This window comes from Capsicum annuum, chromosome 3, assembly GCF_002878395.1.
Source record: "Capsicum annuum cultivar UCD-10X-F1 chromosome 3, UCD10Xv1.1, whole genome shotgun sequence".
NCBI classification, from domain to species: Eukaryota; Viridiplantae; Streptophyta; class Magnoliopsida; order Solanales; family Solanaceae; genus Capsicum; species Capsicum annuum.
Genome location: NC_061113.1, coordinates 239,919,286 through 239,937,356, shown reverse-complemented (window position 1 = coordinate 239,937,356; position 18,071 = coordinate 239,919,286). Strand labels below are relative to the sequence as shown.

The 18,071-nt window shown below is 35.2% G+C and overlaps 2 protein-coding genes across 2 annotated transcripts; one reads left to right on the top strand and one right to left on the bottom strand.

The window, feature by feature from the left end:
- Positions 1-1,006: 1,006 nt before the first annotated feature.
- Positions 1,007-8,644, top strand: LOC107862794 (dolichyl-diphosphooligosaccharide--protein glycosyltransferase subunit STT3B). Its single transcript, XM_016708451.2, has 7 exons — positions 1,007-1,595; positions 3,544-4,057; positions 4,495-5,031; positions 6,428-6,882; positions 7,184-7,306; positions 7,503-7,562; positions 8,196-8,644. Exons 1-7 carry the CDS (start codon positions 1,258-1,260, stop codon positions 8,323-8,325), a joined length of 2,157 nt encoding a protein of 718 aa, XP_016563937.2. The 5' UTR covers positions 1,007-1,257; the 3' UTR covers positions 8,326-8,644.
- A 924-nt stretch (positions 8,645-9,568) lies between these two features.
- On the bottom strand, positions 9,569-13,281 carry LOC107862795 (E3 ubiquitin-protein ligase RING1-like). The gene is made up of 2 exons (XM_016708452.2): positions 11,888-13,281; positions 9,569-10,144 (listed from the first exon to the last, which is right to left on the bottom strand). The coding sequence occupies exon 1, from the start codon at positions 13,053-13,055 to the stop codon at positions 11,889-11,891; it is 1,167 nt and encodes a 388-aa protein (XP_016563938.1). The 5' UTR covers positions 13,056-13,281; the 3' UTR covers positions 9,569-10,144; position 11,888.
- Positions 13,282-18,071: the final 4,790 nt, after the last annotated feature.

Genomic DNA, 18,071 nt, shown 5'->3' with positions numbered 1-18,071 from the left:
ACTTGTGCAAAAGTTTCCTCGGCGCCATTCAGAAAAAAAGAAGGAAGTTACGCTTTCCCAAGTTATGTTAGTAGATTGACAAAAGTAGTCTATGCTGTTCAAGCGTTCATAAGTTGCACCCAATGAACAAAATTTAGTATTGTTTCACTTCACCCATCGTATTAAATGGTCCAGATGACTTGCTTATATTATTTAATAATTATTATTAAATGCCCTAAAAATTAAGAAAAAATAACATGAACATACCTGTAACTTATCATCTTTACACAAATTCTCATCCTTTTAAAGCAATTATAAAAATGCAAACTAATTATGTGTTTTTATTGGATGTATCGGGAGCTAATTATGTATCTCAACAAATTCAAAATCGAAAAAAATGTAAAGGGAGCTAATTATGTACTTTACAATGGAAAAATATATCTTTATTGAATGTATTATGTATTTCGATAGACTCAAAATCGAAAAAAATATAGCGAAATCTAATTAAGCATCTTTATAAAGAAAAAATGTATCTTCGTTGGATGTATCGAGAGTTAATTATGTATCTCGACAAACTAAAGATTGAGATTTTCAGTAATTATGCAAAAATATTAAAATTTCTGCAATCAAACTCAAACTATTGAAATTTATATTGTTTGCTCATAAATTAAAGCATTTTAGATGATTAAAATACATGCACACCCATACTCATACCGCTGTATTAATGTTCGCATCCGTTTTGGATCACTTGCAACGTCAAGATAAATTTAGAACCTCCTCAATCATTAATCCATCCTCCAATCTTACATATAAACTGTTCAAAATACTCGCTCCGTCCTAAATTACCTATCTCAAATTTCTGATTTTTTATTTTACTTTTTTTTTTTTCATTAATCAAAGAGACAAAAAAGTTTTTCATGTTTTACCATTTGCACTAATTACTTTTTCTTCAAATTAAAATGTTGGTACTATGGTAAACTAATCATATTATTAATTATTTTTCTTAATCAACGTGGGATCTCAATTCAAATACTTGTGTAACTTTTCATCGAGAGTTCCTCTGAATCAGCCCCTGCGTTATATGGATCTTAATTGGGCCTAAAAGGAAAAGAGTAAAGCCCATTGACTAAATACCTCGTAAAAGTCTTTTATTTCATTTTCTCCACGTTTTGTATAATTCCTCAAACGCTTCTCCCTCTGAGGATCCTTCCATGAATTCAGACACTGCTACTACGTTTCAGTAGGGTTTACATTTTGAGCTAAATCAATTTAGATCTAATGGAGAAAGCAACGGATCTATTTTCACTGAAATCACTTAAGCTGAAAACGAAGCAACAGGAGCTTCTCCTACGGATTTCGATCCTCGGACTCGTATACATTCTCGCATTTATAACGCGGTTATTCAGTGTGTTGAGATATGAGAGCATGATCCATGAATTTGATCCGTATTTCAATTACAGGACGACGTTATATTTGACTCAGAAAGGTTTTTATGACTTCTGGAATTGGTTTGATTCGGAGAGCTGGTATCCACTTGGACGTATCATTGGTGGTACGCTTTATCCTGGACTTATGGTTACTGCTGCTTTTATCTACTGGACACTCAGATTCCTCAGGTATCATTTTGTTATTCTGCCTTTTTTTGGTTACCGAAAATGAACGAATTCCGGTTACTGCGCAAAATGAGGAATTAAGGTGTAATTTGTTGTAGGAAAAATGTGAAGAGGAAGCACTGTAGTATGTATGTAGTAGAAGAATAACTACGAGTAATTTAGGAAACGTCAAATTGAGTGATGAATCACTGAGAAATACTCCATCCGTGCACTTTTACTTGTCACGTGTCCCTTGGCTGTGTATAAAAACAAATGAGTTCAGATTATGTAGTAGAAGAAAAATGTGCAAGAGGAAGCACTTTAGTGTAACTTAGAGAAATTTAGGAAACATCAAATTGAGTAGTGAATCACAGAGAAATACTCAAGCCGTGCACTTTTACTTGTCACGTGTCACTTGTCTTATAATTTTTGCGAAGAAACAAATGAGTTCAGATTACAGGACTTAAAAGTGTAAATTCTTAAAGAACTTAGGGAATATCAGATTGAATCAATGAGAAATACCCAATCCATGCACTTTTACTTGTCACGTGTCCCTTGGCTGTGCAATTTTTGCGAAAAAACAAATGAGTTCAGATTACAGGACTTAAAAGTATAAATTTTTAAAGAATTTAGGGAATATCAAGTCGAATGGGATTCATTGTGACAGAATTTATTTTTCTAATGGCAGAAGAGACGTATAGAGCAAATTTTATTTGCTAAGTAGAATAACTTACCTTTAAGCTGCTAATCAAGGTTAAGTATATTTATACAACAACAACAACAAACCCAGTGTATTCCCACCAAGTGGGGTCTGGGGAGGGTAGAATGTACACAGTCCATACCGCTACCTCCAGAGAAGTAGAGAGGCTGTTTCCGATAGACACCCGGCTCAAGATAGAGAAAAGTAGACCAAAGCATAATTAAAGAAGAAGCAAGATGGATGGCATAACATGAAAAGGAATAAGACACAATAAAAATAGAACTCAGAGCAATAAGAAATAAAATAAATAAGCGCAATAGGAAAAAGAGACCCAAGCCCGCCTGATCGGGCTCCTATCTCTGGACCCAATCCTAGGGTTACTAGCCCGACTCAACTTGAGCTCTTCTAACTACTTACTAAATCCACGCACACAACCTAGCCTTCTACCCTTATCCGCGACCTCCACACCTTCCTATCTAGGGTCATGTCCTCGGTACGCAGAAGCTGCTCCATATCATGTCTAATCAGTTCCCTCCAGTACTTCTTCGACCTACCTCTCCTTCTCCTGAAGCCATCTAACGCTAATCTCTCACACCTACGAACTGGAGCATCCGTGGCCCTCCTACTTATATTTACTAAATTAGCCAAGATTAAGTATACGACTTACTCCCTTTGTTCCAATTTATGTGATATAGATAGAAGTTTGAGAGTCAAACAAGAAAATCTTTGTCTGCTGGTGGGATTTGGGAAGTAGCAGATAGAATTAGTTGAGGTGTGCGCAAGCTGCTCTGGATACCACGGTTATAAAAAAGGAAAAAAGAAATCTTTGATCGCGATTTATTCGTATGCCCTTTAAATATCTTAAATTGGTAATTCCTGTGACTTATAGTACTTTTAAAGGTTATAAAAAGGAAAAAAATCTCTGACCACGACTTAATCAATCATATGCCCTTTAAATATTTTAAATTGTTAATTCTTGTGACTTATATTACTTTTTATGTAGTTTCAAAATATATAAATTCATTTTCAAAAACTTTAAAGATTGTATATCCAAATGCACGGTCAAAATAAAAGAAATTTGACTCTCGAAATCCGAACCATGTCATATAAATTGCGACGGAGTGAGTACTTTTTGGTCAAGTTTGTGAAGATAAAATTTCAGAGGTGGTTCATCCTCGTGCTAATAGGATCTATAACCTGAAAGATATGCATTGCTTTACTGGAAATACCGAATTCTTCTCCGAGAGCTGAAAAAGTTACTTTCTCTTTTAGGTTTGCTGTCCATATACGTGAGGTTTGTGTGCTCACAGCGCCCTTTTTTGCTTCCAACACAACCCTTGTTGCTTACTTCTTTGGGAAAGAGTTATGGGATTCTGGTGCCGGGCTTGTGGCTGCAGCATTAATTGCTATCTGCCCTGGTTACATCTCAAGGTCGGTGGCAGGATCATATGACAATGAGGGGGTCGCAATATTTGCTCTGTTGCTTACTTTCTATTTATTCGTTAAGGCTGTGAAAACAGGTTCACTTGCTTGGTCTCTGGCCTCAGCTTTTGGGTACTTCTACATGGTTTCAGCTTGGGGTGGTTATGTCTTTATCATTAATCTTATCCCACTGTATGTGCTGGTACTCTTGGTTGTCGGAAGATATTCGATGAGGCTATATGTGGCTTACAACTGCATGTATATTTTAGGAATGCTGCTTGCAATGCAAATTCGTTTTGTGGGTTTTCAGCATGTACAGTCAGGAGAACATATGGCAGCAATGGGAGTATTTTTCTTGATGCAGGTATTCTTTTGTCCCTTGTGCTGTTTCAATGGAAATAGATGAATGAAAACGAGTTGTGTTTCTTTTAATCGTTTTATATAACTGTGAAGTAGTCATTCTCATTTCCTGTATAGTCCGTAGCTTTATGCGATTGTATTTTTTAAGGATACAAGTCCCAATTTTTTTTGTGGTCGTTTGCGGGAGTTCATATCATTTTACTTAACTCTTCTCCCTGAGGATTTCTTCTCCTCAGCTTGTAGACTTTTTCCTCTACATTTGATAATTTTTCCCATGAGAACGTAGCCTAGAAGATGGATATTTGTTTAATGGGACATTTTATCTCCTTCAAGCTTTTCTTTTTATTCTTTGCTCATTACTTATAATTGGTGTAGAATTTTGCTGATGCTTTTAGAAACCGTACAGCTTGTTCTCAATACTAAATTTTGATCTTGTTGCAGGTGTTTTATTTCTTGGATTGGTTGAAACATCTACTGAATGATCAGAAGTTGTTTCAAGCTTTCTTAAGGATAACATTGACTTGTGCTATAAGTGTGGGTGCCATTGCTCTCGGAGTTGGCACTGCTTCTGGTTATATCTCTCCCTGGACTGGTCGGTTTTACTCACTTCTGGATCCAACTTACGCGAAAGACCACATTCCCATTATTGCTTCTGTTTCTGAGCATCAGCCAACTGCATGGTCGTCTTTCATGTTTGATTTTCATATATTGCTAATCCTTTTCCCGGCGGGTCTGTATTTCTGCTTCAAACGACTGTCGGATGCTACTATATTTATCGTGATGTACGGGCTTACCAGCATGTACTTTGCTGGGGTCATGGTTCGATTGATTCTTGTTGCTACACCCGCGGTATGCCTCATCAGTGCTATTGCTGTCTCGGCAACTATCAAGAATTTAAGTCAGTTGGTGAGGACAAAAGCAAAGCCTACTCAAGGTGGCTCTGGTAAAGGAACAACTAGCACAAAGGCTTCCTCAAAGGTAGCATCACTGAGTATGATTATTTATAGTTTTTTCCTAATACCTCAATTACATTTTTAGCCTATGTCTTCTTAACAAGAAGCTAGTTGGTGCAGACTTCTTGCAGCTACTAATTCAAGTAACTTGAAAGACTTATTTGCAGGAATTAAATCTTTGGTGTTAAATAGTCTGAGTCCTTTGTTTTTACCCAATTTTTTTTTTTTTTTTTAGAAACTTTTATAGTGCTTCTAGAAGCAAATGGAGAAACAAAGATTTGTGATGTATTTGTCTGACTGGACGCGTCTGGAAGATAACCTATAGGGAATGGTAACTTTTGATGTTTTTGTTTCTTCAACGTCCTTCAAGTTTGAAATAAGCTGCCTTCACAGAATCATTTAACACATTCTTTTTACCCCTTCTTTTGGATTAGTCTCTTAATTCAATTTCTCTAAATGGTCAACAAACGGTGTTTGGTAATTTTAGTATTTAACTTTCTTATGTAATGTGTGTATGTTCCAAGAGGTCTTAATATGTGAAAGCAACTCAATTGATATCTAGTGACAGAATTGATATCTACCGACTAGTAAGGAGTTTAATGTTTATGAATTTAGCAAACAGTAGCCAATTATTTCGATTTAGACCTACTCTAGTTCTGTTGTTGTCTGCTTCTGTGCAAAAATCCCTTTTCAGGTTGGGCTATGTCTGACCAAATACTCTAGTGCAAATAAGTACAACAAAATTTTACTCCATGTATTACTCCATGTATTACTGAATACCAATTCATTGGCAAAGTTATCTATTATCCAAGAGGCAATATGATACGATTATCAGACCCGTTTTCATTTTATATTTATTCATGAAGCAAGTCATGTTACCTTTAATCACCATGTTGTCCGAGCTGATTTGGTTATTCTAGCTGTGTGATTCTCCTTATCTTTCTGCATTTTTGTCTGGAAAGTTGTCAGTGCGCTAATTGGTATCCGATGGGATGAGGCTAGAGTTCAAGATTTGTATCTGCTACATTGGATTGTCTCTTTGTTATAATATTAACAACGTGAAGGTGCCTTTATTTCGGAAAAGAAAGCTACATTGAATTGCACTAAAAAAGGTTATGTGAAATGAATAAAAAATAGAATCATATTTTTGCTCAAGTATTTTTTTTGTTCTAGTTACCAAAAAATAAAAAGCAAAAGTACTAGTATTTTTTTGTTCTTGGAATATAGTAAATCAGACATGAAGCGAAATGATCTTTGATCTTTTTGGATGCAATTAACTGTATTAAATGCATGATTTAACTTGTTAATTCCCGCATTTTCTTTCAAAATGAGGTGACACCAACCATAATTGATTTTTGGAACTAGTTTCCAAATGTGGCCTGTAACTAACTTGCTTTTGTAAATGATTGTGACTAAAACAGGGTGCGCTTGATCGTTCTTTGCCCTACCAAAGAAATGGAGCAATTGCATTGCTTGTTGGTGCTTTCTATTTGTTGACTAGATATGCAATCCATTGTACCTGGGTGACATCAGAGGCGTACTCATCTCCCTCCATTGTCCTAGCTGCCAGGGGTGCCCATGGGAATAGGGTTATCTTCGATGACTACCGTGAAGCGTATTATTGGTTGAGACAAAACACTCCTCAGGATGCTAAGGTGATGTCTTGGTGGGATTATGGTTATCAGATCACTGCCATGGGTAACAGGACTGTGATTGTAGATAATAATACCTGGAACAACACACATATAGCTACAGTAGGAAGAGCGATGTCATCTTATGAGGATGAAGCATACGAGATAATGAGATCACTGGATGTGGATTATGTATTGGTTGTGTTTGGAGGTGTGACTGGTTATTCATCTGATGACATAAACAAGTAAGGAGTTGGTAATTTAAAAAGCATGTTTGCTAATATTTCTCCATGTGTTGTATCTTATTTTCTCTAATTGACTAATCCAGAAAATACTACTACATGTCAATGTCAGGCTTACAGTGAAATCCTTTTCACCTTTCTTTTTGTTAGCAGTTAACCTTGTCTTATCAAATTTCACATACTCTAGTATGTTTATAAATATTTTTTGTATGGGGTTTCGTCTCCTTGTTTTCTTTCTTTAATGGTGGTCTTGTCTTGTTGTGACTTCATTCTAATTTAATTGTTATCATCCTTTTCGTGCTAGATTCTTGTGGATGGTGAGAATAGGTGGCGGAGTTTTTCCTGTCATCAAAGAACCAGATTACCTTGTCAATGGCGAGTATCGTGTTGACAAAGGTGCTGCGCCTAAGATGTTGAACTGTCTGATGTGAGTTCCCCTTGACCTCATGGCTCATTGTGTATATTGATTCATCCTTGCCCAACAGTATTTTGGTCACTTGAGGGGGCAGCCTTTCACATTTTATTGCAACTTTCGACAATAGTTTGGTTCTTGAAGTTTATTTTGTCTAAATTTGGTCCTGACACATAAGACTGATTTTATACCACTGATGTTTCATGATTAGGTACAAGCTATCTTATTATCGCTTTGGTGAACTGACAACAGAATATGGCCAGCCTCCTGGGTAAGTTACCAACCTCACTATTCCTCATGATTATCGAAGGCATCATTGTGCTTGCTGGTTATGTGATGGATTATTTAGACCCTTATTGGTCTCATATATACTTCCAATCAGAACTATTAAGCCCTCCTTTTTCACGTATTTGGGAACAAGTGGTTGGGTGTGGACTGGCAAAAGATATTCATAGAATAAATGGGTTATCAAATTATGATTCCTGACTTTCTGACAGTGGTTAACATGAAGTTGCAAACTTTACTGTTTCCACAGAGATTCTTATTTCTTTTGTTAGATCTGATCTGGGTTTGAGTCTTTGGAAAAAGAATTCTGCACAATAGGATTTGGTTTTGAAAATTAGTTTTAGAGAAAAAGTTTTATGTGAATAATATCACTGAAGCTTGAAAACACTTTTACATTTTGGATGTGTGTTAAGACATGCTGATTTTGCATTGAGAACAGCCTTTTTGTTGCTTTTGGAAATCAAATTGGTTTCCAGAAACATGTTTTCTTTTCATGGTAAACCAATTGGTTTTGAAAGTGTTGTGGGCTTGTGTTATTTGATCATATATACTTTTAGAGACACTATTGGAATCTCAGTGATTTGCTGATGCCTTTTCTCAATGTTTTTTTATGGTCCAGATATGATAGAGCCAGAGGGGTTGAAATAGGAAACAAGGACATCAAACTGGAATACTTGGAAGAGGCGTTCACGACATCTAATTGGATAGTCAGAATTTATAAAGTCAAACCACCCAAGAACAGGTGGTAAACTGGGTGTCTTTTCTATCTCCGTCGGGACTAGGTGTAATGAGGACAAATTTTGAAAGTACTAAATAGATATAGAGTACTGCTTTCTTTCTTATCTTTTATTTTGGGGGTGAATTTGTAGCTCCAATTGCCTGGGGATGTTCTTTTTGTAGCATGACTTTCTCTCACTAATATGGCCAGTGTAATGGAGTAGCAAAGTAAGTCTGATTAGTTAGCCAATTTGGTGTATCTACTTCCAAAGTGGAAACGGAGTAGAGATCAAAAAGCTGGTTTGGCTGTTGCTATGTTATGTATGAAAGTGAAAGGGAAAATTGTCACCAGCCTTGTTCACCTCTCCCCTTCTATTGATGAGCAATAGCTATTTCTACAGCAACGAAGTCTCTTTTTTGTTATTAGGAGGAAAAGTTATATTGTTTGTAGGGTAATCCATACAACACTATCTGAGAATCTTTGTGACCATAGCGAAGAAGAATAGACAAGACATCAACTTAAGAAAATAACGGGACAACCGAAATTACTTGGAGGTCATTTCTTCTTTCTTTTGGGTGGGAGTGTAAATAGTATGTCATCATTCTCCATACGACCATAGCCGTTTGTTTGACAACACGATGGACCAACAAACATAAAGTAATGATAGAGAACATCTTGATATGAAAAATTTGAATATTTGACACTTTAAATTACTAATTACGACTTCCAATTTACCTCCACAAAGCAGGTACTAATACGTTAATAAAGGCTATAATGTTTTTGAGTTCCCAAAAATTTAACACCGATAGTTTTGCACAGAGGAGAAATATCACGTTTGAGCAGTCAGATGTCAATGTTATCTCGATAGAATCTATCGTTTAACAAATTGTGATCTTTCTATTTTGATCAGGCCCCCTAAGACTGAAATCAAAGAAGCATACGAACCAATCATCTACAAATTTCAAGCAACTTTAAATTGTGCATTTGATCATGAAATTTCAGAGCAGATGCAGCAAACAAATTTTTAAATGATCTCCTTTTTCAAGTGTCCAAGCAACATTGGTAACATTAGTTTATTTTAGGAAGAGATTCAGATAACGAGCTCCAATATCTAGTTGATTTAGCGCAACCATAAATACCTTAAAGACCAACTGATAATAAAATTGTAAAGGAGAGAAGAAGAGTAAAACTCTATATTCAAGGATGGACTGAGATGAGATGTACAAATTTGCATTTTGAAAAATGTACAATAAATGTGTGTGGAAATTTTGAGATTTAAGTTTTATCAGTAATCATTATAACGGGGACACTACCGAATCATTTTTTTGAAATCAAAATTGAAACACTATCAAATCATTGATCTCTACTACTACTTTCTGTATTATGTTCTTTTACAACTCGGTACACACTTGACAACTTGAGAAACCTCAGCTCTCCCGCCAGAAGATGAAGATGGAAAACCCCAATAAGCAAGCCATGCTCCCATCAAAGAAGGCATGATACTGCAGAACAACTAAAATATTGACATGACTGCTAAATAGCCTCTTTGGCACCAATTTGAAACATGACAGAGACAACACATAAACGACTGTCACCTCAGTCGGGAAATACGACATATCCACATAGCTGAATCGCAAAGCTGAGCATGCAAGTATACAGTGATGTAAAAAAAAAAAATGAAATCAGTAACCACAGAGGGATGCAGAAATGGAAATCTACACAAGCATTTCCCCAATCTATCTACCCTCTATCCGCACTCCTGTCTCTTGAGAAGGGGGCTCTCATATCTTTAATCTTGTTTTTTGCTGAATTAAGTCACCCCGACATCCAAGGAAGCAAAGTGAGGACTCCTGGGGAGGTTAAAAAAGTCACCATGACATGAGAAGGCTGTTTATAAAAGTAAGAATCCGGTAAAAGCAAACGTGCGACAATATTTTCAGAAAAACTAATCCAAAGTACGTTTAAATTTATTGTGAAGGGCAGCCCGGTGCACTAAGCTCCCGATATGCACAGGGTCCGGGAGGGGTCCGACCACAAGGATCTATTGTACGCAACCTCACCTTACATTTCTGCAAGGGATTGTTTCCAAGGCTTGAACCCTTGACCTCCTGGTCAGATATAGGAGCAACTTTATCCATAACTCCAAGGCTCCCCTTCTACGTTTAAATTTATGATGTGAAGGCAAAAATAACAACAACAACATACCCAGTGTATTCGGCCCACATAGTGGGGTCTGGGGAGGGTAAAGTGTACGCAGACCATACCACTACTACAGGTGAAGTAGCGAGGTTGTTTCCGATAGCGAGGTTGTTTCCGATAGACCCTCGGCTCAGGATAAATAACAGTATAACAAACACAAAACCAGAAAAGCAAATAAAACAAATACAATAAGCAAATTAAGCCAACACTGCTAGCTAATAAGGAAACTATAAACTCCAAGATAATACTATAAACTATATATCCGAAATCATAGACATCACTCAAACACCACAAACATCATCCTAAGTCTATTGTACACAACCTTACCTTGCATATTGATCCTAAGTCACGTTACATGGTAATCCCTGAACTAGAGCAAATGAAAATGCAGCTACACAAATAGTGAATGAACGCTACAGAGCATGGAACAAAGATAACATTACTATGCAAGATCCTTTAAGACTTTATTCTAGTGGCAATATAAGAGAGATGGGAGCAAAGAGACACACACAACCTACCTCTTGAAAAAACAAGCCCACAAAAAAAAAAAGTCGCAAACTAAAGGGAACGAGCGACATATACATGGAAAGAAAAATGTCAGCCAAGTGAAGTGTTGAATATCACACTAGAGTTTAGATACACATTTTATTCAGTAGAATATATGTCTACTTCCTACAGCAAGGACATAAGAGACTGAAAAGGAATAGATCATTCTTGAATCTAGATGTTTATTGACTATACTTGTTTCCAAAACTACGGTAATAGACAGTGAAGAACAGTCGCTGATTTCACCATAAATAGGTTAAGAGTGCTTGTAGGAAGGACGTAGCAACTAAATAGTTACTCTATACAAGCTGAACATTAAGAATTTCAGTTGGTAAGAATTAACCAAACTAACCATATGGATCCATACCCTCCTTGTTAACAACTTCTTGTTCCTGTTTCCTTCATTTTCAAGAGATTGGATAATAGATAGTTCACCACTTAAAGATGCAAAAGGACAAGGTGCTAAAGCCAAACAAAATTGATGTTGAAGGAAGGGCTTGTCTAGTGAAAAATCTAACATCACATCTTCAGTTAAATCTAACACCCTTCTCAAGACATAGATGTTCTTGCTATTGACCTTGTCTCATATTCTTCTTTTCAAGACCTTGTGTCATATTTCAAGTGGATGATTTCAGACATTTTTTACACGCTATCAAGAGCAAATTACTTTGAGGCTAATTTAAAGCAAATGATCAACAAATCAACAATCAAAAACATTATTTCCCGAAATTCCCATATGTTACAAGGATGGGGCACTTGTAATTCTCAAATACTAGCATACAAGAAACTTCATGTAACAACTATGAACATGCAAGATTTGGATAAAACCTCAGAATTCTACTACATACTTCAATCAAGATCCTCCTGCCTCGCTTGCCCTCCAGAACCTGGATTAGAATCCTCACGAGGAGCATTGTTGCTCGTATTGTTGTTGTTTCCATTGTTATTATCATTGTTGGCTCCTCCACTGTTGCTCGTCTCGGCAGGTGATCCAAGTCCCCTGAAAAGCCATTGTAACGGTATCCTAAGCCTCCTCTCCCCTGCACGAGGTGTCTGAGAATTCTCCTGATCTCCCACACCTTCTAAACCCCCAAACATCACACCAGCATTAGTGTTATTGGCATTACTATTACTCGTATTGCCAGTCTGTTGCTGTGATGTTTTCCTATTCTCGTAATCAGCATCATCGGTAGGCAGCTCATAACGACAAACTGGGCACGAATTGTGCAACTCCAGCCATGGCATTATACAATCCTTATGGTATATATGTTTGCAAGGCATCTGTTTCCCTTCCTCCCCGAGTTCAAAAGTATCTTTACAAACTGCACATTGAGATGAATCGGAATCCAACAAATCCCCAGTGATCTTAATATCAGGCAGCCCAGCAACAGCCGATTTCGCAGCCGGAGGTGTACCATAACGATTCGGATCATTTTCCGCTAGCTGTTGAATCAATTGCTCAAGCCCTGGCCCGAGAAAATAATCACCTAAATTTCCCGGAAACCTAAATTCACCACCACCGCCTCCTCCTCCACCTCCTCCCGGATGATTCTCAAAAATTAACTGAACATTAGCACCACCCGCCCTCATAGAATTAAAATAGTTATTCAGAAAAGCAAACGGGTCAAATTGATTCGATCCTCTACCGGTAAAAGCACCCGAACCACCACCAGCCATGCCACCAAACAGCGCAGAAAGATCATCAAAACCAACAGAACCACCGGAACCTGTATTCCCAGTCGAAGAAAAAACAATCGGGAAACCACCGCCACCTCCACCGCCGACGCCGAAAGGCAGGTCATCAGTAGTAGCGGCGGAGAAAAACGGATGATTACCAACATTAGTGTTAGAAACCGTAGCGGTTTCCGATTCTTCTAGAAACGTACCATTACAATTCGGACAACAAAGCTCCGAATTCGGCAACGTCGTAATCGTAACCGTCTGTTCACATTGATAACAGTGGTAATTCTGCGGTCGATTCCCGGCGGCGCCACCAACTTCTCCGGCCGACGACATTTTTTCTTTTTCTATACGAAGAAAAATGAAAGGAAAACTGAAACTTTTAGAGAGAGAGAGAGAGATAGGGAGGGAGAATTGATGTGAGAGAGACAAGTTAGGGGAAATTGAGAAAATGGGAGGAAAAAAAAAAAAGAGGGGCGCGTGAACATTCAACCGCGAGTATAAATAGCTGATGATGGAAGGTGGGGTCGGTGATAAGGCAGCTAACAACTTCCGAGTCCCATGTTAGTGGGTGAATAAAGAATCTCACATGGCTAATCATATTGGGTTATATTTATGTAAACAACAAAGTTTTCAAGTATATTTATGATACAGATATTGTGAAGAAAAGAAAAAAATAATTGTGGTATAATCTTTTGAAAAAATGAACCGGATAAAATAGGAGTGGAAATTATATATTTGATTAATTAGGTTCATCTGTATCTTCAATCCTAAGTCAAACATATAATTCAATACTCTCTTCTCATTATTTTTGTAATGGATTTGAGTGAAAAATATTCCTCAACTATTCAAAAGGAATCAAAAATATCATTCATTTATTTTGAGGGAAAGGACAGAAACGGAATTTCAAATTAAACTATTTTTTTGAAAATGGTCATGAAATTTAAATTCCACTTTCTAGTCATTTTAATTTACTGACTGGTTCTATACCATTTTTACACAACTTTTATATAGGTTTTATACAAATCTTATACATAAATATTCTATACGGAAATTATACAGTTTTGATACATAATTTATATAATAACTGTACATTTGCACTTCAACTTAAACTATTTCTTTGAAAATGACCATGGAATTTAAATTCCACTTTGTAGCCATTTTAATTTACTGACGGTTCTATATCGTTTTTACACAATTTTTATACAGGTTTTATACAAATCTTATACATAAATATTCTATATGGAAATTATACAGTTTTAATACATAATTTATATAATAACTGTACTTTTTTTTTTACACGTTTTATACAACAATTATATAATTTGTATACACTTTCTATATAGTATACATGTACATATTTGATAGAAATACACAATTTCTAGACATATATCTTATATAGATTCATATTCTATTTAATAGTTATATCTTTTTATATAATTTAATTATTATTTCTAAACAATAAAAAAAAGCAGAATATTTGATCAATTTAAAAATTTATAGTAAAAAAAAATTAAAATATTTTTAAAAGGGCCGAATTGCCCAAGTTGAATATTGTATCAGTATTGTATATAGACTATATCAGTATCGTATATAGACTGTATATGAACTACGTGGATCAAAATAACCCAAATTGGGAAAGATTAGAAAATGGCCATAAAATGACATTTGTTTAGCCGACTGAACATTATTTGTCCAAATGTCAAACTTGAGCTATAATTGGGCTATTATTTTTTAAAAAGGTCATAGAGTGTCCTTTTCCCTTGATTTTTTGGCTAAAAAATATCCTTCTATTTATTTTTTTGGCTTAAAAATACCCCTTCATTAATTTTTTAGCTCAAAAATACCCTTCTTTCAAACGAAATGTCACCAAACACGCCACGTGAATGAAAAAAGTCACTTGACCAATCCACATAAACATACACAAATGAAAAATCACTCCATTTAACCATCAACCCATTTTTTTAATTTAAAAGAATCAATCCCACCCATATTAAAAAAAATCTGACCCAAGAAGAAAATTTTTGAAGAATTTGATTGCTTATTTTTCATGTGATGGGTTTAGATATTCTGGATTGATCAAGGCTAGGGGCGAATCTGTTGGGTTCAAATCGAGAAGGCGTCATGCGGAAACTATTAGTTGCAAACTATCGTAGTGATCATTCAGACGACAACGAAAAATATACTAAAAAACATATTATTGATGTAATTTGGTCAAGTAATCTAAATATTGAAAACTAATATAAAAAAAATTAAAAACTATTGGGAGAAAATCTCCCCCTAAACTTGACTCCTAAAAAGACTACATTGTGGATGCTACTATATTATGGCATGAGAAGGGGGTCTTCTATTTATAGATGTCCAAAACCTTTCCTCCTAAAAAAAGGTTAGCCAAATATGAAAAAGAATTATATTTTTTCTTTCAGGAAAAGTAAAAGTAATTATGGTAACTTTTATTTTCCTTCTAAGAAAAAGTAAAACTTAAATATAGTAAGAAAATCAGGACAAAAATTCTAACAGGATCTACTGGGGGTTCAGGGGTGGCATGACACCTGCAAATTTCGATCGAAAAACTGTGAGTATATATATATTTTGAAGAAAATCAGTATATTAATTAAGTGTCACCCGGTGCAGCAGTTGACGAAGTAGTGCAAGTGGCAAACGCGTTGAAATTTCACATAGTATACCAGAGTTCAAATCCAGACGCCAGCAGTATTTTGTTACTTTTTGTTCGCTATTCTATTTTCTATAAAAAAAAATTCTTGTTGACTTAATCTTTGTTTGACTCCCTTTTTTGGGTAATCTTTATTTAAGAATTTTTAACTTAAGAGTAGAACATGATTGAAGATTCCTTCTTCCTACAAATTTATAGTTAACCTCTCCTCGTAAATCATAATAATGATGTTTGGCTTGATGTTATAATTTCTTAATAATAGAATTGGAAATATCCATTAGATGATGGCAATTATTTTGTACTTTCAAGCTGACTGATAAGTTGAATTTAACTCTTGTTTACACAATTTATAGTAACAACAACAACAACAAACCTAGTGTATTCCCACATAGTGAGGTCTGGGGAGGCTAAAATGTATGCAGTCCATACACTACCTCCGGAGAAATAGAAAGGTTATTTTCGATAGTATTTATAGTACTAATCATATTTTTATTATTTGATCTATTTGTCTATACAAATTGAAAAGACAAATAATCAAATCGAAATCCAAAGTCTATAAAATCGACAAAATATTTGTCTTATTTGGGGCAATGTAAATAGCAAAACGTATAGAAAAAAATCAATCGATTCCCAACTGAATTCGTAAAAATCAGGTTCTTCGACAATGTTTCAATGAAACTTTCCTTCAAAAATCTCTTACTAACAAGCCAAATTCCAGTGGGACACCCATAAAAATTATCCTTTTTGAGTAGTAGCTTTAACGTTAAAAGTGGCATGGCACCCGCAACCTCGAAATCCTAGATTCGCCTCTGATCAAGGCGAAAAATGAGAAAACAATTAGGTCCTTAAATTATTGATCCGAAAGAATCAAACTTTAATCGGGTCGACCTTAAACAATTGGATCCTCAAATAGTTGACCCGATTTTCCAGAGTTTGAATTGCTACTAGATGTCCTATCTGAATTTGTCTAATGAGGAACCGGATTGTAGTGAGAGGAATGGTAATTCAGAGACGAAATTAAAATTTGGAGAGTGAAAGTCTAGTGGCAATGTAGGACAACCATAAGATGATGAGATTAAGAATTGCTCTAATGAGTCTCATAACTTTAAAAATATAAAATAATAAAATATAAGGTGGTGAAAGGGATGATGTTAGGAAAAGAATTGAAGAATTGAATTGTGCCTCTTGGTTTGACTTTTTTGAATATGGATCAGATTGAATTTTTAAATAGAATAAAATGAGTTGATTGTTAGGTGAATTAAATGGAGTGATTTTTCACGTGTATGCTAACGTGGACTGATTAGGTGATTGTTTTTATCTACGTGGTGTGCTTGGTGGTATTCCGTTAGAAAGAAGGGTATTTTTGAGCCAAAAAATTAATAGAGGAGTATTTTTGAGTCAAAAAATTAACGAAGGGTATTTTTGAGCCAAAAAAATAAATAAAAGGATATTTTTGAGCCAAAAAATAAACGAAGGATATTTTTGATCCATTTTGAATACTTCAGAGATATTTTTGACCCTTTTTCATTTTCGAAAATAAGTGAGTGATTATTTACTTTAAGGAAGTAAAGTTCTCCCATATTGATGGGAGAAAAGAAATTTCTTACACTTATGTTGAGCGTCGCTTGCTCGACTTCAGCTTCGACTTTGAAAAATGATTTATTGAAATAGATTGGTTTGTGGCAAATGCTATTTTATTCTAGGAGGAGATATTTCATTAACGTCAGATACTTGAGGGGAATAAATTTCTTAAGGACACATTCTATCTTTTTTGTCTTCATCTTACTTTCTTTAAATTGATTTTGTTATTTTTTTCAGAAACGGAAAAGGTATAAATATATCCTGAACTATGAAAAAATGATACATATATACCCCTCGACTCTCGTTATACTTTGGGTACAAATATACCCTTACCGTTAATGATTTGGGTTGTATATACCTCTCACCTTAACGGCAGGACACATGTCAAGATATTATTCGTTGACTTTTTATTTTATTTTATTTATCTCAAATAATTAAATTAACCCAAATTTATCTCAAGAAGAGTGAGAAGAAAGAGAGAGAGATACATGGTTTTTTGTTGGGATTCCTAAACATTCCATGGGACGGTTCGGATTGTGGAATTTAATTTGGGTTAATTTAATTATTTGAGATAAATAAAATTTTAAAAAAGGTCAACGAATAATATCATGACACGTGTCCTTTTGTTAAGGTGAGGGATATATACCGTCCAAATTATTAATGGTAAGAGTATATTTATACTCAAAATATAACGAGGGGTATATATGTATCATTTTTCATAATTCAGAGTATATTTGTTCCTTTCTTCGTTTCGAAATAATAGAAACTTCATATTGATAGTTCATATATCGTCTGAACTTGTGTTTGAAATTGTTGAGACTTCATTATAATTCTTGAAGTTATTTTTGAACTTAATATTGAAGTTCATATGGTTAAATACATATTTTGTATCCGAAAAATAACAATTTTTGCTCCTCTCTTCTTCTTTTTCTTCTGTATAAATAAGAAGAGATCGGTTTTTTACAGAGACATATTAACAAAATTCAATCCTGCAATATATATATAAAAAGTGGACATCTTCTGATTCATACCTTGAGAAGGAAATTTTTTTTTTTACAAAAGTGCTCATCTAATTTGAAAATAGGACTCCATTTTCA

Excerpts from the sequence above, each read along its gene's own strand:
- LOC107862794 (XM_016708451.2), top strand. The coding sequence starts at position 1,258 with ATGGAGAAAGCAACGGATCTATTTTCACTGAAATCACTTAAGCTGAAA. Across the intron at positions 1,596-3,543 it reads TGGACACTCAGATTCCTCAG|GTTTGCTGTCCATATACGTG; the intron begins GTATCATTTTGT and ends TTTCTCTTTTAG. Across the intron at positions 7,307-7,502 it reads AAGATGTTGAACTGTCTGAT|GTACAAGCTATCTTATTATC; the intron begins GTGAGTTCCCCT and ends TTTCATGATTAG.
- LOC107862795 (XM_016708452.2), bottom strand. The coding sequence starts at position 13,055 with ATGTCGTCGGCCGGAGAAGTTGGTGGCGCCGCCGGGAATCGACCGCAG.